This window comes from Erigeron canadensis, chromosome 8 (genome assembly GCF_010389155.1).
Source record: "Erigeron canadensis isolate Cc75 chromosome 8, C_canadensis_v1, whole genome shotgun sequence".
NCBI classification, from domain to species: Eukaryota; Viridiplantae; Streptophyta; class Magnoliopsida; order Asterales; family Asteraceae; genus Erigeron; species Erigeron canadensis.
In genome coordinates, this window is record NC_057768.1 from 21,621,712 (window position 1) to 21,644,033 (window position 22,322).

Sequence of the window (22,322 nt, forward strand, 5' to 3'; positions counted from 1 at the left end):
CACACTAGGGGTGTAAACGAAATGATATAGTTCGCAAGCTACCCATAATCGATTCGTAAATTATTCGAAATCGACTCGGATTGAGTCGAGTTGAGCTCTAGCTACTAGAGTATGTTTTCGAGTTGAGCTCGAGTATCAAAATAACGAGCTCGTGGATCTCGCGAGCCTTATGGAAGTACAATTTTACCTTCTGTATGTAAGTATTTGATTATAAATATATATCTTATCAAGTCGAGTCGAGCAAGCTCGATAGTGTCGTTTACTTGATCGAGAACGAGTTCGAGCTCAGAAATAGAAATTTGATCGAGCTCGAGTCGAGTTTCGAGATTCGAGTTCCCGGGTAGAGTCAAGCTCGAGAGTGACAGTGTTTCGGTTCGGCTATGCTCGTTGGGTAGATAATGAGTATTTGAGGACAAAAGAGAGTTTGAGATTGTGATCCGACCCACGTACGTAAAGCAACCCGTGAATCCCGGCCGCCACCCCGCGTTAATTAAAAATAGTTTTTTGATCATAATTGGTCCTTCTTTTTGCTTTTCCTCAACGCAAACCCTAATCAATTGATCGAATAATTGATTGATTGGAGGAAAAGGAAAAAGGGAAAGATGGTGTTTTTCTTCCAAGCCCGACCTGAAGCCGGAGACTACACCATCTTCATGGGTCTTGATAAGTTTGAAAACGAAGAACTTATCAAATACGGTTTCCCCGAAGACATCTGGTATCCCTATCTATCTCTCTATATCTATACATCTATATCAATTTCTATATCTATACATCTATATCAATATCTGTATGTACAAATTCATCAATTCAGATGCTTGCTGTTTGTTTATTGTAGATTGATTAATTGATTGTATTGAGCTAAGTCTGATCATAATTCACAGCTTAATTGAATAATTCATAGGATTTGAAGTCAACTAATTTCGGAATTGGGGTTTGATCAACTGTAGATAGTGAATTTTTTATTATCTAGAAGTGAATCGTTTAGGAACACAAATGTAACAACTTGTTAATAAACTTGCTTTCACTAACAGTTTTATTACCTATTTATCATCTCGCTTAACGTTTATCACTAAAGCCAAGTGAAACTCTGCGTGTTCACTACCAGTCAAAGTTCTTTCGACATGATCGTTATCTGACATGATCGTTTTGCCACCTCTTAAATCTAGTTTTAGCTGATTGACCCCAAACTTGCACATATAGATTTCCTAATTTGTCCTCTTAATTTAGAGCTATTTGAATATTCCTCCTGTGCGTGTTTATCATATTCTGGATCTTCGATATGTTCTTTCAATTATTTATCTTGGACATTATAATCGGCCACAAGATCTCCAAATTTCTTTATTAATTGATTATATCACCTTATATTTAGTTTTTCATACAGGATTTTTTCTAGCGCAGGTTCCATGTGGATAAGATGTCATCTGCCCATGTGTATCTGAGGATGCATAAGGGTCAGACAATTGATGACATTTCTGAAGGTCTTCTCGAAGATTGTGTGCAACTTGTCAAAGCAAATTCCATCCAAGGCAAGTCAATATTCACTTGCTAATCATCTAACGTGTAATCATAATCGACACACTAGTTAGTTTTCTTGTTCTTTGGATAAATTGTGTTGGGTCAATTGTTGGACTTTGTACCATTTAAATGGGTAAATCTTTTTAGGAACGGTTTACCTTCTGACGGGCTGTTTTGTCTGTTCTTGAGCTTCACAAATAACTAATATTGTACATATGATTGCAGAAACTATGACTAATATTACAGCTCATCTTTACTTTGGTTGACTTTTAACTGCCCGACCAGTTATCTTTTCAGCTAAAGTTTCTAATATAATGCCTGTTTATTGTTGAATATTTGTACCTGGCAGGAAATAAAGTGAACAACATTGATGTTGTGTATACTCCTTGGCAGAACTTGAAGAAGACTCCAGCTATGGATGTTGGTCAAGTTGGTTTCCACAGCAACAAAGCTGTGAGTTTGAGTATATAAACTTTAATTTGTTTTTGAAGCTGCATCTGTATCCTTGAATTCTCAGTGAAAAGATTATGTGGTAATATTCTTTTTGATCTTGGTTGTGCTCAGGTGCGCACTGTGAGGGTAGAGAAACGAATAAATGAGGTAGTTAATAGACTGAACCGGACAAAGGTGGAAAGGAAACCTGATTTGAAAGGTAATTTATCAACTTGAACGACCTCTTATCCATGAAAATAGTAACACCACTCTCTCTTTAGCTGTGAGGAGAAAATCATTACTTATACCGTACAGCTTACAAAAAGAGGCCTTAAATTCTTATAAATTTTGGAAATTCTAGTAGAAACAACTTCATTTCGTATGCATGCTTTAGCTTTGGTGGTTTTACCAAATACCTACAATGTGAGCAGAATTGAAATGAAGGTGCTGTTTGTGTTTTTTCTTTTTAATAGTTTCTGCGTTTGAAACCAGTCCTGATTATGTGAGGTAGTACCGAAGTACTGAAGTGCAAAGTCAGTTAACAGATAAGGCTACGTAACCTAAAAGGAATGTCGAAAATAACATATAGTCTAGTTATACACTTATACTTGCTAGTTGAAAATATGACCAAAAGTTTCTAATCAGGTGAAAGCATATATACAATCTCATCCCAACGATAATTATGAACTGGTCAATTTTCATGTTCTCTCGTGCTAACCATGTAATTAACGCATTGCATTCTTGGTATGACCTTATTGGAATAATTAAATTTAGATTGAACAGATATTTTGAAGATTGTGCTGATTGACATAGTTTGGTCAACTTTGCTATGATTTACATTCCATAGGTAAGCCAACACTCACAATGATATCAGAATCACCAATCAGTATCTAATATTTAGCTTCTGAAACTTGCAATCCTAATGCTCTATTTCTACTTAAAATCTATCTTCTAGGAGAGGTAATTAGCCAATAAGACTCTCCATCCTGAGTTCTTCTTTAAAATTGTCTTGTGTGCTGTTGGTATTAAGGTCCAGCGTATCCCATGGATGAGGGTGATATTTTATGTAGCACCCCTGCCACTTTCCACGTCTTTTCTGCAACTTCTTTTCATAAAGCCCTTTCTTCAATTTGAATAGAGTGATATTTGATGTTAGCATCCCTACCAATTTGATAAGACATCAGTGGAATAAAAAAAAAAATAATGTGAAGGATAGTGTTGATTGACATTGTGAGAGGTCAATGGTTTACTTTCAAGAGGTATACGGTATACCAACACTCTAATCGAGATACATAAGAAACCGGCAACTGTAGTTGTCGATTCATGGCGTAACTTGAGGGGCTTACATGTTTACTTCTGACTTGGATCTTAAAAGGAGTCACAATATTATGCATGCAGACACACACATATACACTTTTGTGAACAAAATATTACTTAACCCTTGTAATTTGTAACTTATGGTAGTTAGTAGTCAGACTCGCATGATTGGATACCTAGATCTTCCCAACATGTCAATAATGGTCCTTAGTATAACAGCTTCTGCTTTGCTTCTTGGCAGTCAAAAATTAAAAGAGAAAGTGACACATTAAATCACATATGTCGTATTAGGGAAAGTTTGAAGTTATTTCAAAATTCCGAAAAAACATCTTTAACAAGGGGTACTATTAATTAAAGATAACCAAAGTCGGCTGTGAACCGAAGTTGGCTGTGCACAATTAATTAATAGGTAATCTAGGTATCGAGCCTTATATATCCAAGACTAATCCTTACCTTGGAGCACAAGTAATTACTAAAATAAATAAAATCTAAACATTGAAAACTACAGTTTCCACCCTCCTAGTCCAGTCTTATTTCTCTTCTTTCTTCGTAAATAAACTTCACCCCAGCTCTTCACAACCTTTTGACTCGGACCCTGGTTCACATCATATTGTTAGATTATATTTTTTTTTCTGTTGAACTTTTTCAAACATATTATCCGAAGGAGTCTTGGAGTCGTGTCAACTTGGATGGAGTTATCTCGTAAGTTGCTTATTTTGAACGAGTCATATGTGAATCTTAGTCACCAGGTTTTATGGGTAAACTAACTCAACGCATATGAATTTGACAACTATGCTACAACCACAAAGCCCTATATATACCAAATTTTTTTTTTTTGTAAGACAAGTAACTTGTTCTTCAAACTATTATCAAATGGTTACTGTTCTAAGAATGGTGTTTTTGTCATTTTCTGAAATTTGTTTGTTTATATATATTTGATACTACAAGATAATTTTACCAAATTGTTTAGTGGCTCAGTAGTTTGTTGGGTCCCTACAGAGCTCATACCTTTGTTCATCATGGGTTTGAATCTTCCTATGCTCTTTTTTACTGTTAGCTTTATTTACCTATTTTTCCTTTCTTACCCACCTTAAAATACATAAACATTAATTGCCGTTAAAAAAAAATACATAAACATTGTTTTGAGTTTTATGTCTTTCATTAGAATTTACACGGCTTTATATTGATAAATATATATATATATATTTTTTTATTGCTGAAAAGAACTTACTGAAATTTTTTTTGAAGTTCTTATGTACTTACTATTTATATTTTTTATATTCTTATCGGCGGTTAGAATTATTATCATTGTTCTAACTGTTATTTTTATATCTTATCGTTATGAACTTATAGGCTTTAAGATAAATGATAATTCTAAGCTATAATTATCAATTAATTATTCCGCCTATATTGCTAAAATTAATTTCGGTAAAGTATGACATGCTTGGTAAAGAGATTGTAACATATGACGACTTTACAAGTGATGCTCAACGAAGGTACAATATGTAAGACACGCCATGTACTAAGGGGTTTAGATATATTTGAAGAGTCACGTCTGGCACCTTTCTTTTTTTCTGTTCTAAGCCACCAATCTGAGGATGTCGGTCACGGCTATGTTGGTCATCGTTGACACCCTTCTTTTTTGGGTCTAAGCCACCTTTCCATAGGCGACCACTCCGAGTGATGGAATCTTGAAAGGTAAGCTAGGGCTAGCTCATACGAACCTCTCCCATACTAGGCTCATATCAAGCCATAAACTAGGAACTCACTCCAAAAGTTAGATCAAAGGAATAAAAAACACCTAAACTTAAGAACCACCAGCCATCTCATACTTGGCCGTTTTGGGATCGTAACAATACCCCACCCTTTGAAAAGCCAACGTCCTCGTTGGTCACGGCTATGTTGGTCACAGATGGTACCCTTTTTATTTGGGTCCAAGCCGTCACTCCATTGGCCATCACTCCGAACTTGTTGGCCATGGTTAACACCCTTCCTTTTATGGGTCCAAGGCATCACTCCGAGTGTTGGAACCTCGAAAGACAAGGTTGGATTTGATAGCAATTGATACAAACTCGTTTCATAGTACGTTCGCATCAAACACTAAGCTAAGTGTAGAATTCACTCCAAAAAGGTAGATTAAAAGAGGAGGGGACACCTAGACTTTTGAACCATCAACCAATCCCTTGGTTGAGGGTTTATAAGCCACATTACCATTTTTGATTGTCCACATTACCATTTTTGTTATCCAATTTTATTTGTTATCTTTGACCAAAAAAATTGACTATTTACCTGTTGACCTATTATTATCCTTAATCAATTACCATTTTTATTACTTTTTTATACTTCTTTTCATTTTAAATTTGTCTTGAATACAAGGATAAGGATTACATGTTACATATTAAAGAATTAGTTAATTACACATCATAAAATAACTTCTTTTTTTGTTTGTAAACAATCAAAATGGGACGGAAGAATTAACTACTTCTCTTAAATTCTCAAACACCATGCTTATTACAAAATTCTAATTGATAATTCTAATTGATTAAATTAACACCTTTTCTTGTTCATAATTGGGGGAGTTTTTTTATTCGATCTGTCTGTTTTCACGTAGCCAACAGTCATGATTGATGAGAATCTGCAGAGATAAACTCCAACTGAGTCCTAATTCCTCAACTCACCGATACTAAAGTAAAAATGAGTAAAAAACTAAAGTAAATTTTTACAAGAGTAATGTATACAATTGCAAGGATTGAGTTTATTTATAAAGTTTACTTAAATCTGCAAAAGGATCAAATTGAGATCCGAATATGCAGTGGAACCACAAACCTTATGAGAAATCTCACAACCCTTTGTATCATAGCTGGGATGGGTATTTTGATGGATTGGTTGTGATTTTGTGTGTTTACATGTAAAGTTACAAATGAAATCAAGCCAGTGAGATGTGGGTTGACTTTGGCAAGGGGCGTGGGAAGCAAGAGAGTTAGTATGCTTTACGGCGTGTGAGGTATGGTTTCTGAGGAATAGGGGATAATTTTTAGTTTCAGAGGCATATAACAGGTTACCTAACCTCTAAACACGTAGGAGATAAACGACCTTTACGGCAAACCTCTGCCTGAATCAGGCATCAGAGGAAATTAAGACCTTTTTTTGAGGGGAAGAAAACCATTTATTGCAATTTTTCTCGAATTTCTACTTTGTCATGAACTAATTACCTACTCATTATTCATGTGTAGCTGAGCGGGAAGCTGTTAATGCTGCAGAAAGGGCAGAGAGGAAGCAGCAGCTGAGAGACAAAGTGAGTATATCTATGTATAACCTTTTAAGGCAGCAACTTTTACCCATTTTGAGTGATATGTACCAGAATTACCCGTTTGACCTGTTATGCAAGCCCCGACTTGCTTATTTTGCCACCTCAATATTTATACGTGTAGATATACTTATATATATACCTGGCAAAATGGACGGGTCGGGCGGGTTTGGGTAACAGGTCAAAACGGGTGCGGGTCGAAATGGGTATGGGTCTAAGCGGGTCTCTACAGGAATGCGGGTCAAAGCGGGTTGGGTGCGGGTCAACCCGTTTTTTTTTTTTTTTTTTTTTTAATCTCCATTATATTATCAGGAAGTAATATTATGATAAATAAAGATGAAAAAATTAGAAGTCAATTAAATAATATTATGATAAATAAAGATGAAAGAAAAAGTACATTAAAAAAATATCAATCAATTATGTTATCCACAAACAATAACATGATCAAATAAAGCTAGAGAAAAAAGAATTATTAAAAAAATAAAAATTAAATAGATTATCAACAAACAATAACCTGATAAACTAAATTGAAAGAAAAGAGATAAGAATTGATTTTGGATATGGTGCTTGCCTACGTGGGCAAATAGGCTGTGTTTGTATCACGCAGTAATCATAGTTGTTATGGGTGAAAGCGAACTCAAAGCGCAATGACCCCAAATGGGGTGTAGGCGAGAGGCGCAAAAAAAGCGCGGGCCCGAATAAAAAAAGACGTAGAGGAGTATATAAAATTTCAGTGTCTCTAACAAATGATAATGAAGAAAAATTCAACTAAGAAGGTATATAAAATAGCAGAAGAGTCTTAATAATATAGATATAGAAGAAAACTTACATTTTAGTTAAATGAAGAATAGCATGATGAATGATGATATTGATGATAATGATGTATACCAAGAGATTTTTGGAACAAAGATTCTGTTGTGATATCCCTATAATAAACATGAACTTTTATGTGGAATAAAAGGTTTATTTATATGGAAAAGTGTAGCTAGGCGCTTCATACAGTTAGTGGGCCTTGGGCCTAGGGTTTCAGGCGTTAAGGTTGCGCCTTGCCCGCCTTTTGCGCCTAGGCGCAAGAGGCGCTCACCTTTGACAACTATGGCAGTAATTAATGAGCAGTAGAAGATCCAATCACTCAAAATCATAATACCCGCTCAATATTTGATGATAAAATTAGATGTATAAATAAGACCCGCTTTGACATTTTCCTTAAAGCCCAATTATACCCAATAGATAAAATGAGTTACCCAATAAGACCCAAATTAATTGGTTTGGGTATTGATTGCCAGGCATATTCATATATAAGAGATGAAATATATGTGTCAGATTCATGGATCCAAGAATATTTAGATGCAAGTCAACGAGTCATGCAACACACATTATATCATGTTTGTTATTTATATTAACTGTACTCATTGCCTCATTTCCTGTGAGTGTGAAGTTGTAGATTTTAACAAGTTAATGTTGCAGAAACGACGAGAGGAAATGGACAGGCTAGAAAAGGAGAGACAGGCAGAGGTAAGGAGCTACAAAAATCTGATGGTTGCTGACAAAATGACTTCTAACAAAGAGATTGCATCAACCCACAAGTCCTTACAGGAACTCGAAGAGGACTTCATGTAAGACTTCATCTTCGAAATACCACCACCAAACAGTTTTGACCACCTTATGCCTCCTGATGTTTTACAAAGAAATATGAAGTGGGGTTTTTGTGTGTCAAAAATATTGATGTACACTTTTCTGAACTATTATCCTGCTAATCTCTTGGATTGTGGATGCTTAATAAAAAAAAGAAGCTAAAATGGGTGGAATTCACAACTGTGAGATGACAGGGAAGCTATGATGTATGAATTTGCTTTGGTACTTTTAAAATCATTATACACTTAAACTTCTGGGTACGTTGTTGGTTTATTTTGCATTTATGATTTAATTCGAACTTTAGTCATAAACTTTATGCATTTAGTTCACGTTTACTGCTTTGGACATTTTGGTTTACGTTTTGTACGTAGTTATGTTAGCTAACTCATCTATCATAGAGTTTTGGAGATTTGCATTATGTTAATTACCTCTATATGCAGCAAAATAATATTTATTTATTGATTTATTTACATGCTATTCTTAATAAACGTGTGTAATACATAGTTTAACTTGACAAATTAAATTAAAAAAACCTTAAACTGAAGTACTGTGACAAGCAGTGACATATTTAATAGAATTTTTCTTGTTAGTAAACAGCTTCGTAGTGAACCCAGCTTTATGCCTTTATGTAACAACTTACTTGGTGTTCTAATGCCCGATGTGGTATACATAAATGTTGACGCGATCAAGGCACCACATACCCAATTACCGGAAAAATTTCTTGAAATGGTAAATTTTATCATCACTTTTGGCAAACAAGTTTTCAGCCAAAACAATTTATGAAATAGGGTAATCCGGCATTGCCAAGGCCGGACTCGTTATTTTTAAGCGAGATCGGCGTTGCCAAAGCCGGACTCGCTATTTTAAGCGAGACTCGAGGCGTGAGTCAGAGAGAAAGACAGAGAGGACGAGCGCAGAAAGAAGCATGTGGCAAGGTCTAGCATAGACATGACTTGACAGATTTATGACAAAAGTCACATGAAAGTTTTCATAGTTTTAAGTTATATATACATGCAGTGCTATCATTCATAATCACGCATACTATCACTACATCTATTATTTTCAAAAGCAAACACACCATCATCAAAAACTCTATTTTATATTATCTTGTATGTTTTAATTGATAGTTTATAAAAAAAACGCAAATAAGTTACATTAAAATAATACATACTCAAGATAAAAGATATAAAACTTAGATAAAGAAATGCATAAACTTATATAAAGAAATACATATACTCAATATAAAAGATTATTGAAGTTACTATTCTACTTGTGCTCGTCCTCTCTGCGCTTTTTCTTTCTCTCTAACACACCTTCAGACTGGTTTTGGCAACGCCGGTCTCGGTCTAAACCTAACACACGCCTCGAGTCCGGCTTTGGTAATGCCGGTCTCGCTTAAAAATAGCAAGTCCGGCTTTAACAACGCCGATCTCGCTTAAAAATAGAGAGTTCGGCCTTGGCAATGCCGGATTACCCTATTTCATAAATTGTTTTGGCTGAAAACTTGTTTGACAAAAGTAATGGTAAAATTTACCATTTCAAATTTTTTTTCTAATTACCGGTTGACCCGAGTTACATGTTTTCTCGGTAACATGAGTATAAAGAGTGGTAGCTATGCACTTAAATTCAGTGCAAGTGAAATTTCAATTCTAATAGCGCATCACTTATACAAAGAGAAATAAAAAAGATGAATGTTAGAAGTTTTATTAAATGGCATACTTGTTAAATCTAGCTTGTGGTTGGTCTAGAATTTATAACAAAAGCTTTTAAACTATTTGTGTTTGGTAAAATTGCAAAAACTTGTAGCTCATGAGTGTACAAGCTATAATCTCTTTCAAAACTATTTCGAGAACATTATGGTTTTTAAATTTATAAAAAAAAATAAGCTATTAAAAGTTTTGATTATCAAATATAATTTGAGTAAAAGCTAAATGATTCTATTACAAACTAAGATCGCTTAATGGAGCTTGACCTGGTCTCTCGGGTCTTCTCACCTAAAAAATATAATGGGCTTCAAGGCAAAAAATTAACAAATGAGTAATTTCAAGATATCGATACTGAATCTCTAAAATCCCAATACCCTAGTTAAGATTGAGTGATGTCGAGATCATGATTTAAAACTGAATTGGTGTCGAAAACTTAGGAGATTACTACGAGAATGACAGTTCTTACTTCAGAAGTAAGTTTTAAAATGTTCATCCAAAACCTTTCATTATAGTCAAATACTTCAACTATCGACATAATTACACGAAACAAGTTAAGCCTTACATGTTAAGCTCATACTAGAACCTAGAATATGAGTCTTTGTAGCCTCCGTAATCGAGTAATAATCCGGAGATAAGATAAGATAAATAAAAATTTATATTTATTTAGGTTATTATTGTAGCTACCAATTCATTTTGATTTAGATTTATTTTAAGTCAAAATATAAATACATGCTAAAATAAAATGTTGCAAAAGTAAGGATGAAAGTCTCATAGTGTTTTGTGCCTAATGAGTCTCCTGGTATTTCGTGCCTACTACCTAACACTGCAAAAAAACACATAATTTTTTTTTTCTTTTTTAAAGTTCAATTAACTAAAGCTTTGTCAATCTAATTTTTTTTAAAACCGTAACTAGTATTAAAAGAAATATCGATATATTTACATTTTGATAGTACGTTAAGCTATTATCTCTTTCATATACAACATCATCATCAATTTCGTTATTAATTTATTAAACCAAAGTAGAGCAAAATCTAGTTTTTTTTAGCCAATACATCAATATAACATCAATATTTTTTTATACACATACACATATAAATTCATTTCAGAAAGAAATTTTCATGAGTAATGGTATTATGCTCTAATTAAAAATCTTATATTGATGCATGATAATTTTTATAATGCACGAGGATTTTCAATAAAAGAAAACATATTGTTTATTTGTTTTACTTTAATACTTTTATTTTACCTTGAAACTATATATATGCTAGTCTTCAGTCCCGTCCGATGGACGGGTAGTCTCAAAATATATATATCAAAAGGAATCTAAATGATAACATGTGTAAGATGATGATTAACATGTGCTGGGTTCAAGTACCAACGTTGTATTCTTTTCATCTAACAAAAAATAACAAATTATATGTCATAATCTAAATTTTAAAAAAGATATATATATATATATATGTAAATAGCGACCAAAATACATAAAAAGCAATGCTAGGGATTCGAAAGTTGTACTAACTCATGTGCACCATTAAAATAGGGGAGAGAAACATGAAAGTGAAAAAGAATTTATTTTGATTGGTCCAACCTACTTGACAAAAAGAATTTATTTTCTTTTTTTTGATATCGTTGGAATTGTTTTATGCTTTGTTCTTTGAAGCCGATCTTACTTGGTGACATAGTAAAGCTTAGCAATGAGCCAATGAGTTGGTAAAATTTAACTTTATGTATTCATTTATATAGTGGGAAATCTATGTAAAATGTTGAGGGAAAATTGTATCTATGAATTTCAAATTTGCTTATTTTTCTGATTATTAGTTAGCTCTAGTATACATATTGTATTAAATTCAGATGACAGTGTGTTTTGGACAGTTTTTTAATTTTTACATAAATTTTAGTTTTCAAAGAAACATTTCACATAAAATATATATGTAGGAATTTGATATCTCACCCTTATGAACTTTACCGTGTATTTTTCCACCCACGTGTTTTTTTTTAAGTTTCCGGCAGTCCAAGCTATTATATATTAGGTTCATTTAGGCGTCAAATGAGGTTATAACAGGTTTATCTAGGCATCAAAGTTATTATATGTTAATGATGGAAGCCAAATATATGAAAAAGAAATTTTCAATTCAGTTTTAATGGCAAAAGTCCGATGTCGGCAACTTGTAGAGACATTCAGGGACACGAAGATGAATGATTGCTTACTAATTATTTTTTAATGTAGGTCAATGTATTTCATTGGATTCGATTGACATCTTTTAGAGAAAGTTAGATGTTTCACCGACAACATCTGTGGAAGATGATGATGTTAGTTGTGGGAGTGTACTGGAACATTTTAAAGAAAACTACAACAAGCAATCCAAAGATGGAAGAAAGAGCTGGTTAAGAAAGTTGAAGAATATAATCAGTCCAAGTACAACCGACATTCGGGAACCGCGAGTGCAAAAAAATACCCGTGGACGACCAAAGAAATCGCAACAAAAAAAACGTGTCGAGTTTTCCTCGACAAGATATAGTTGTTCAACCATTCCCGATTACGTCAATTCGGGTAATGAGCCGGCCAGACATAGCTGTTTCAAATTTGACCTAAAAGAGGTCCCAACTGATAGGTGTTTCGAATTTGATCTAAATGAGGTCCTAGCTGACAGCTGTTTCGAGTTTGACGAAGGCCCACCCATGAGTGGATCAAATTTAATGGATGATATTCCGGAAGTCTTTCATTCAAGCCAACCATTCTTTCAAGATCCTTTTATGAGCCAAAGTCAACACCAGAATGCATACTATCCGGATCCATATGTGTATACAACCGAAACCTACAATCCAAATCCATATATGTACCACAATCCAGATCCATATATGTATACACCCGAAACCCAAAATCCAGATCCAAGTATGAACGATAAAGATTATTTAATTGATCATGGATTCGAAGATTTTCTTCCGTATATCAAACAGGTTCAGAATGTACTAGGAGATTTAGAGCGACAACTATTTGCATTGGTTGTCATCCAGATGATTGGCGTCAAATTCGTATGGATTTATTGGATGAGTTATTTGTGCATAATGCAAGATACACTGCAATTTTTAACAAAGAAGACGTACAATCACTTCAGTACATGCCGAATCACTTTGAAGAAGGATTTGCAGATCCACCATATTGGATGACTATGCCAGAGACTGGGTTACTCATTGCTTCAAGGTATAATGTGGTGGTTGTTTTTTTGAGCAAAGATAGAGAGACAATGTGCTTTCCGCTTTTTACTAGCCCACCAAGTTCATAACCACATGATATTTGTGTAATTGGACTAGTCAATCGTAATCATTTCGTGAGACTGGTGTTACAAGAAGATTTTTCGGTACCTCCTACGCATCCACAATGGTCTAGTCACGCATTTGATCGGGCATGGGAAAAATCCTTTTTTGGATAGACAAAATGTGTACAACCAGGTTAAATTTCCTAGACGTAATTCAGTAGGTGTGAGAACTTGTATTAATATTGATTAAGAAAATGATTAAAATAATTTATTCTATGAGTATTATTTATATCTTCTACCATTATGTATCTTCTACTATTATGTATAATTATATAAGGTGCATGTTAATGATTTATTATATTTTTAGTCTTTTAATTGCAATAAAAAGTAAAATGTATGATATTATGAATAAAATTAATGAAATAGAATAAATACATATATAAAGAAAAAAGTAATAAGACAACATGATTATGATATCAAAAATCAAATGAAAAAAGTAAACTAAAAATAAAAAAGTAACAAGACGTCATGATTATTATATCATGATTATTACATTTTTTATAGCAAAAGTAAAAAGGAAAGTAAAATAAAAAGAAGAAAAACATCATGATTACCTTATTATTAAGACTTATATTAAAATATTGGTGTCTATATTGAAAAAAATTGATGTGGATAGCCATTCCCATTTAATTATTGACTCAAGTTTTGAAAAATCACATGACATTAAATGATTAAATATAAATACCCCCATTTCATTACATTATTTTTTGAAAAAGATCAATCAAAGTTCATTTATTTCTCAAAGTCAACAAAATGATGACATACATTAAGATCATCTCCATTAGAGATGGCATGGCAACGTGTTGAAACATTAGCAAACTGAAAGTCAATTTGTTTCCATTGAAGCATCAGTTTGTTGATCAATTTGCTAGGCTAAAATGCAAATGGGCATATTGAAAGCAATAAAAAAAAGTGGGTCGCAACAATTTTTTCACTAGAATTTGTTAGTGTCTCATGGAATTCTTTTTAGTTTTTATAATTCTTTTATTATTTTTAAAGATTTTGGTTAATATTGAATAACATTTTAAAATTTTAAAAAATGTTTGAAGATTTTTGAAAAAATTCTATACGCTCATCCTATTCCAAATTTTCAATTTTTTTTTGCCTTTTTCAACTCAAAACTCTATAAATACACTATCATTTCAAATGTTTTGATTTTAGGAATGTTTTAAAATATGTGTTTTTTTAGTAACGTTCTAATGTTTTATAATGTATTGGTAATTTTTGTCATGTACTAGTATTTATTTATATATGTTAGTGTTTTATAATTAATACAATATTTTTTAAGTTTAATATAATGGTTTTTAGTAAATGTAATATCTTTTTATAATTTAATAATTGATGATGTGGAATGGGCAAACTGAGTTTCGGTGTGTTGGGTTGGAATCAATATAAGTTCACTTTGTTGTTTCAGTGTGCTTGAACAGTTTGTTGATGTATTGCTGAAGTGGCCGGTGTGCCCAGGCAAACTAAATACACCATTGGAGATGGCCGAACACCCAATAGAAAAACGAAAAAGCTATTATAGTGGAAAAAAATACAAGCACCTAATAGAAGTCAAAATACCCTCTAATATTATCCAGGTTAAAAAAGACCCAAGAGTTTCAAGACAATTTCTCCTTCTTTGAACGGTTCCTGATCCACACAAAATTTTGGCTTTAATCTCTTTGACACACCTTTGTAAAGAACATTCCACTCCATTAAAGATTTCGTTACGACTTACGAGCTTTCCAAATACACCAAATAGCTACAAGAATAATCCCATTAAATGTTTTTTTTAAGTGATACATATTCACTACGTTTCAAAAAGTAGAAAAGTCAAATTATATATTTTTCTCTCATTTTCACTTGACTAGCTTATTTATCCAATAGTCAATAGATATCCATAAACTCAATATTTTAAAAACCGGTATTTTAGTTATACCGGCGTGGAAAATTTTTTCGGTATTACCGATGTACGCAAATACCGGTCGGTATGACTATTTTTAATTTATTATATTTTTTTTGTGTAAAAATCTTACAAAACTTATTACAATTTAACAAAAATAGTCAAAATGCAATTATAATTTACTCAAAAATAATACCAAATATGTATTTCATAACAAAATATAGGTTTTAAAGTTCACAAGTAACAAAAAATAACATTAAAGTATCATAAAAATAATTTTTTAAAAAAATCAAAATTTATTTTTTGAAAATACTGGAAATACCGGTATGGTAATACCGTAAAATACCGGGAATACTGGAAATATCGACCGGTATTGAATAATGAAAATACCGGACTTAAAATACCGACGTGGTCTCCAATACCGGTAATACCGTCCGGTATTTACCGGTATTTAAAACATTGTATAAACTCGTTAAGCTCCTCGAAGATCCGCACTAAACACACTACACATCAAATAATTTGCACTATTTTGTCAAGGACCATATTCACAAAAAGTGAAAAGTGAAAGGTTTGGTTTTCACAAACTTGTCAATGTTAAATAAAAGCCAATGAAAGCCGCCCACTCTTAAACCCTTTTCCGCCGAATTAGCAAAATTAAAACCCTAGTAAAACCAATTTCCCCCTTTTTCTTTTAGCCTCTCAGTTCAGTTCAATTCAGTTATCGAAAATGGTGGCCACTCAATTAGATGAAGAAACTGTTCAGAAAATCATTCGTCAGGTCAGTCTCTTATTTATTTCACTTATTATTACTATTTTAATTTAATCATTAGGAGCTTGCTAATTATAGCCTTAAATATATAATGCAAATTTTTATTATAGTTATTGTTGTTATTTGTATATTGATTAATTACTAATAATTTTTTTTTTTTATTGTATTTGGATGAATGGATTGACAGGTGGAGTTTTATTTTAGTGATAGTAATATTCCAAGAGATACTTTTCTTAGGAATGCAATCACTGAGAGTGAAGATGGGAGTATCCTTTTATTTGTACATATATTTACATGTTATTTTTGTATACACATATGATTAACCGAAAGTTACGAATGTTCAAGTGATAACAAAATATAAGTTTGAGTGACTCGAACACATTAATAGACTTGATATGTGGTGTGATACGTGATAAAAAAAAAGTTGATAGAGAAAAAAGCTTCAAGCTTTCAAGATGTATATATGTATGTATTTGCATACACATACGTACTTACTCACGTGTTACCTTGAGTACAAGGAGATAAAGTACATGATTGATCGTTGCAAGCTTGCTTTCATTAGTATATACATATATAGTTAATGGTTTGAGAACTAAAATTTGCGTGAAAACAGAAAAACTGGTCAAACACACTGTGATTTGAAATTTAACACAATGTGTTTATAACTGTGCTACCATCACCAGCACCATTGTTGGAAATTGTGATATGGTATAGGCGAAGCCCTTAATCGAACGGCTTACGCATTTATAATTGTGATACATCGAGGCATTTATAAAGGGGTTGGGAGCCTGACACATATGGGAATGGTGTGGATTTGATGGGCGATGATCCAAGAGTCAATGTAGTGGTTTGATACAGTATGAACCTTACTGCCATGCCTCCTCCGCCATGGCGGCGTCGTTGGAGGAGAACATATATATAGAGAGAGATGAGGGTGGTGGTGGTGGTGGGCAATTATATACACATTGTGTTAAGTTTCAAATCACAGTGTGTTTAGCCAGTTTTCTAGTTTTCACACAAATTTTAGTTTTCAAATGAACATTTCACTATAGTTAATATCTATATTTGTGTGTTTATGAAATGAATATTTGTGCATTCATGTTGTTTACTTATTTAAAGATTGAAACTTGTCAAAGTAATACATTCTCTCACTCAAGGTTCTAGGCAAAAACTTTGCTAGTTCCTTTTTTCAAATACTTTCAGTGAAGAATCACGACGAATCTAACTGCAAAAAAGTAAATCTATGATTTTGATTAGAAAGGTGCTTAATTTGTTTAAGTTAAAGCTCAAGTCATTGTGTCTGGTTCTAACTGCAAAAAAGTCATCTAGAATCACAACGAATCTAACTGCAAAAAAGTAAATTTGTTTTGCTCGGGTATATGCATTTTGACTTCTGAGATAAGATAATTATTGCTGTCTTATATTCATCGCGTGTGATTTTTTATGTGTATGTATGTATATGTATGTTTGTATGTATATTACTATGTCTCTGCGTAATGTTTGGCTGTGGGCAAATACTTTTTGAAGGTCATTGGGGATAAATACTAATAAATGGAAAAGGACCGTGTTTAGCTAATATGTTTGGTATATTATATTGACATGTTTGTGGTTTTAAAACAATGATTATGTGTACAAAGATGAGTGACAATTTTCTTAACGGAAAGTACAGTGGTTAGCTTGGCATTGATATGTTCTTTTTCCCGTATGAGAGGTCATTTGGGATTGGGGGATATAAAGGCTGAAGAGGTTTCGGATGATACAGTGGAAGCTGTGGCCAAGACATTAAAGGCCAAATCGACCACTCTTAAAATTTCCGAGGATGGTGAGTTTATACAAGCATCTGAGCCTTTTGGTTTTATTGAATGTTTCTGATGATGTTTGATGGTGGATCCCCTTGTGTTATATGTATGATATTTCAGGAAAGAAGGTCGGAAGGACCACGGAACTCCCGAAACCAGAAGAGGTAATTGAGCAATTGGATAGCCGAACGATTGCTGCATCACCACTTGAGTATGATATAAAAATTGAGGAGGTGGAATCCTTCTTTGGACAATCTGCGAAGGTAAAGTTGATATATCATACTGTTGTGTCAAGTCTACTTTTCTTTTGAATAGCTGAGTCAAGTCTACTTATGGTGTATGTAGTTACTATTCTTTTTAGATGTCAATAAATCATTTATGCAATATTTTCACATGACTAAACAGTAGCATAAACGATGCATATATTAGTAGCCTAGGATCCCAAATCCTGGTTGAATTCTAATCGCATAATCATTATGTCCAAATTATGTTTGGTTGATGATCATGCATATAGGGTTGTAGATATCCATGTGGATACTAGTTGGGAATTGAACATTGTTGCTTGATTACTGTATTGATAGAACATAGAAGTTCCAATGAACGCTTTGTTTGATGCATTTTTCAAGTTCTTCGCTATATGTGTACTTGTAAGACCTCAATTAAATCAATAATGGCTGTCATTAACTCATTATATGCTCTGGTACTAAATCTCAGTGTGTTTGCTAATGCAGGTCAATAGTGTGAGGCTACCTCGTCATGTTGGTGATAAGAGGGTATTTTGTGGTACAGCTCTTGTTGAATTTTCATCAGAGGAGGATGCCACAAACATTTTGACACAAAGTTTGGTTTTCAGAGGCACTGAGTTGGAACTAAGGCCCAAGTAAGCAATAATCTGTAGTGAGGGTTCTTTTAAGTTAGGTTGATATTGGCAACTTAACGTCATGGGCTGGTTTCTGTTACAAGGTTTGGGTATTATGCAACTGCTATATATTATCTGTTACTTATATATGTTTTCCAATTTAGGAAAGAGTTTGATGAAGAGAGAGCAAAGGAAGAAGAAGCTGAGACTATCCGTCGCAATACGTTGGCAAACCGTAAAAATGGTACTCAGGAAGAAGAGTAAGTCATTTAATCTATTTGAGCTGTCTTTATTGTGAGTCATAATATTTATCTAATATATATCATTGTGGTGCTAACAGCTACCCAAAAGGCTTGCTTGTTGCCTTTAAATTGACAACCACATCTGCTGAAAAGGTAAAATCTTGTGATAGTATTGGTGCGAAACCAGATGCTATGGAATTGGTTGCTGAGGGCACTGATGAAGCAAGTGAACCAAAGGTTGATGTTAAGTCGAGTTCAGAAAATGCAGAAGCTGAAGAAGATAAGACTGATGAGAATAAGGAGACTAGAAAAACATCTGCTGACATGTACAAGGATGATAAGAATGTTGTTTTACGTGAGGATCTCAAGAGTGTATTCCAGAAATTTGGTACAGTTAAGGTATGTGATTATCTTCTTAGTTTCACCTTCTAGTTGCCTTTATTGTTGTTTTCTAGATTCTGTTTCAGACAACAGCTATTATGGTGGGGGAGTACCTTACCACCCCTCCCCACCTTTTCTACTCCTCCCCACCTTTTCCCCACTTGCATGGAGCCACCCCTCCCCATCCTTTTACTTTTTCAAATTACTAAATTTAAAAATGAATACAAATTACAAAATTTGAAATTAATACAAATTACTAAGTTAAAACAATACACCTTACTTCAAAACCAATTTATAGTATTGTTATTAATAATATTAATGTATAAAAAACAAACAAAATAAAAATTACTTTGGTCATTTTAATGAATAGTTTAAAAGTATAGGGTTTAAAGTATAAATTTTGAATTAATAAAATTGGACATTTGACTTTGTGCTCTGTTTGGCTTCTCCACTTGCACACACACACACACACACCTGCAACACACACACACACAGTATGTATATATATATCGATGGAAAAGGAACAGAAAGAAAAAAACAGGAGAAACAGAAAGATACAAAAGGAAAGAAAAGAATACAAGGAAGAAGAAGAAAAGAACGGGGGTAGAGAAAAGCACAGTATATTTGTTTTTTTATTAATGATTAACGGTCGAATAAGCCGGGGAAGGACCCGGGCATGGCCCTCCCCAGTTCGTTCCCCACCCTTCCGGTACCGGTGCCACGGAATGATGTTACACCCGGTGACCAACCGGTACTGGTTTGGTCACCGGTGTACTCTGTCCACCATTAAGGTCTTTTTTTACATTAATTTTCTTCCCAAATTATTTTATTTCAGTTGCAATTTAGCATTATGTTGATAAATTCTCATAGATTTTTTTATAAGCAAGTATGGTCTGCTAATAGTTGGCTCACGTTAAATATCGTTTACATTTTTATCTCTTCTTTTCTTTCTTCATAATAGCATTTCACATGTTTTGAAGAAACTTTTTCTAACTTGTTGTAAATCTAAAGTTGCTGCAAGTCTAAAGTTTCTTTCTTTAAATTATTATGTGGTCTTCTCAGTTTATTGACTTCAAGATGGGGGAAGAATCAGGATACATACGGTTCGAAGAAGCAGAGGCTTCACAAAAGGCACGTGCTGCTGCCGTGCTTACTGAAGAAGGCGGTCTGCTTGTAAAAAACTATGTTGCTATTCTAGATCCAGTAACAGGTAAAATCTTTGTGCTACATTCTAAGTTGTCTCTGCATTGTGAGGTCTTGTTTTGAGTTTTTTAGGAGGTGGCAGCTTCAAGTCCATTTGTACAAAATACTAACTAGGTAGATTCTTAGATATGAAATGGATTAAGGAAGCATCAATAATTTTCATTATATTTAATGTCTTTTACTGTACTAGAAAACATTATATGCTAGTGTGTTTTGCCTTGTCTTTTTATTGCTTGAAAGAAATTTTATAAGTTAGTGGGATTAGCATGCAAATGTACTGAAAGTTAAAACCTCAAATAATGATATACTCAAATAGATTGATCTATAACATAAATTGTAGGGATCAACTAAATATCTTTTTCTGGTTTCTTCATTCATATCGAGCCCAGGCACTGCATAATGTTTTTAACTAATATATATAGTATGGTCAATGACTGCATTATATAGGGGTCTTTTTTCTGCATTACAAGACTTGTTTTTTTATGCATCCTTTCAGAGGAAGTTAATGACAGACTGCTCATGACATACTCGTCTTCAAAATTTTTTAGGTGAAGCAGAAAAGGAATACTGGATTATGCTACGCAGCCAAGAAAAGTCTCGGGGAAATAAAGGCAATTGGAGCAGGTATTGCACATAATGAATTTCAACTTAATAGAGAACAGAAACTGACTTCTAAAAGCATCATGGCTTTTCAGATTGGATAACTATTGCTAGTGAATTTAAAGTTATATGCTTTACGTTGTGTTAAATAATATTGATCTCAAAAACTTGCCTTTTATTCAAAACAAAGCGAACAACTTTTCATATGTTGGCCTCATTTTGACCGATTTTGTTTCTTTTTCTTTCTGTGATGTTTACAAACTTATAGTTTCTAGGCCTTTTTTGAATTTTGTTATTCTTTATGACTTATCCTTTCGTAATTGATTGTTTTTTGACTTGTTTAGGGGAGGAGGAAAAAACAACAGAGGCGGACGAAATTTTAATGGGAAACAAAATCGCTCAAGAGATAATAATTCTGGAAATCGACAGAACAAGTTTCAAAAAGTTGCAGCGGCTTAAATTATATCTACAACTGTCTTCCTATGATACTTTAGGAAATTGTTACTTCTTTTTACTAAAAACATCAAGCAATACTGTATTTTCGTTTTCTTACGTTATGTTTGTTTTTTCAATATAAAATGTGTTTTAGTTTCTGGTATGCATGATTGCTTAGTGCGATGTTGATGCGTTTTGTTGGTTATTTTGCTTGAACATAGTGCTTACTGGCTTCATATACACAATGCAAAAGATTGTCGATCTTTTTAAAAAATCAAATGCTATCTGCTCGCTGTTTACACATCTATGACGTTTTCATGAGGTTTTAAATTGGGTAAAAGAAAAGAAAAAAAACTGTCTAACCCTTGGCCATTCTTTTTCAGAGCACCCATTCTCACCAGCTTACGTTATGCATAAAGAGCTCAAATTTTGTAGAACAGTCTCTTCATAATATATAGAAATCATTTTGTTTTTGTTTTTGTTGGTTGTTATGTTAAGTAGCTAGCTTTCTTCATCGGATAATTTCATTCTTGACTCAGAATACAAGTTAACATAATGCACGCACACAATAGGATTTATTCTGTTTATAACCATTTCTAAATTGGGAACATAGGATGGAATATGTTTCTAGCGATCTTTTCCCTTCGAATGCATTTTGGAATACTCAATTATATACCTGCGTGTATCCGAAACCAGGATAATCATTTACAATATCATATTTCCCGTTACGCCACAGCAGTCATTTATACATATTTATCAGGTGCAATTTTTACCCTGTTAAAGTACTTTTATTTACACTTAAAATCAACAGACAATGAGAGTGAGAACGAACCTGTTCCTGAGAATGAAATATCCGAAGACGAATAAGACACCATACCATAGATCCCTGGCCATTCTTTTTCAGAGCACCAAACAAA

General features: G+C 33.4%; 2 protein-coding genes across 2 annotated transcripts; both read left to right on the plus strand.

Moving 5' to 3' along the window:
- The first annotated feature begins 462 nt into the window (after window positions 1–462).
- LOC122579804 (coiled-coil domain-containing protein 25) lies at window positions 463–8,517 on the plus strand. Its single transcript, XM_043752038.1, has 6 exons — window positions 463–715; window positions 1,399–1,526; window positions 1,865–1,968; window positions 2,080–2,167; window positions 6,498–6,559; window positions 8,039–8,517. The coding sequence occupies exons 1-6, from the start codon at window positions 603–605 to the stop codon at window positions 8,189–8,191; spliced, it is 648 nt and encodes a 215-aa protein (XP_043607973.1). The 5' UTR covers window positions 463–602; the 3' UTR covers window positions 8,192–8,517.
- A 7,222-nt stretch (window positions 8,518–15,739) lies between these two features.
- On the plus strand, window positions 15,740–21,568 carry LOC122611296 (la protein 1). The gene is made up of 10 exons (XM_043784300.1): window positions 15,740–15,895; window positions 16,074–16,152; window positions 17,556–17,708; window positions 17,806–17,948; window positions 18,417–18,565; window positions 18,709–18,804; window positions 18,885–19,185; window positions 20,230–20,377; window positions 20,919–20,994; window positions 21,315–21,568. Exons 1-10 carry the CDS (start codon window positions 15,845–15,847, stop codon window positions 21,427–21,429), a joined length of 1,311 nt encoding a protein of 436 aa, XP_043640235.1. The 5' UTR covers window positions 15,740–15,844; the 3' UTR covers window positions 21,430–21,568.
- Window positions 21,569–22,322: the final 754 nt, after the last annotated feature.

Bases quoted from the DNA above. Each gene is read 5' to 3' on its own strand.
- LOC122579804 (XM_043752038.1), top strand. From the start codon at position 603: ATGGTGTTTTTCTTCCAAGCCCGACCTGAAGCCGGAGACTACACCATC. The intron at 1,969-2,079 runs GTGAGTTTGAGT...GGTTGTGCTCAG, and splicing joins GTTTCCACAGCAACAAAGCT to GTGCGCACTGTGAGGGTAGA. The intron at 6,560-8,038 runs GTGAGTATATCT...TTAATGTTGCAG, and splicing joins AGCAGCAGCTGAGAGACAAA to AAACGACGAGAGGAAATGGA.
- LOC122611296 (XM_043784300.1), top strand. From the start codon at position 15,845: ATGGTGGCCACTCAATTAGATGAAGAAACTGTTCAGAAAATCATTCGT. The intron at 17,949-18,416 runs GTAAAGTTGATA...TTGCTAATGCAG, and splicing joins TCTTTGGACAATCTGCGAAG to GTCAATAGTGTGAGGCTACC. The intron at 18,566-18,708 runs GTAAGCAATAAT...TTTCCAATTTAG, and splicing joins GAGTTGGAACTAAGGCCCAA to GAAAGAGTTTGATGAAGAGA.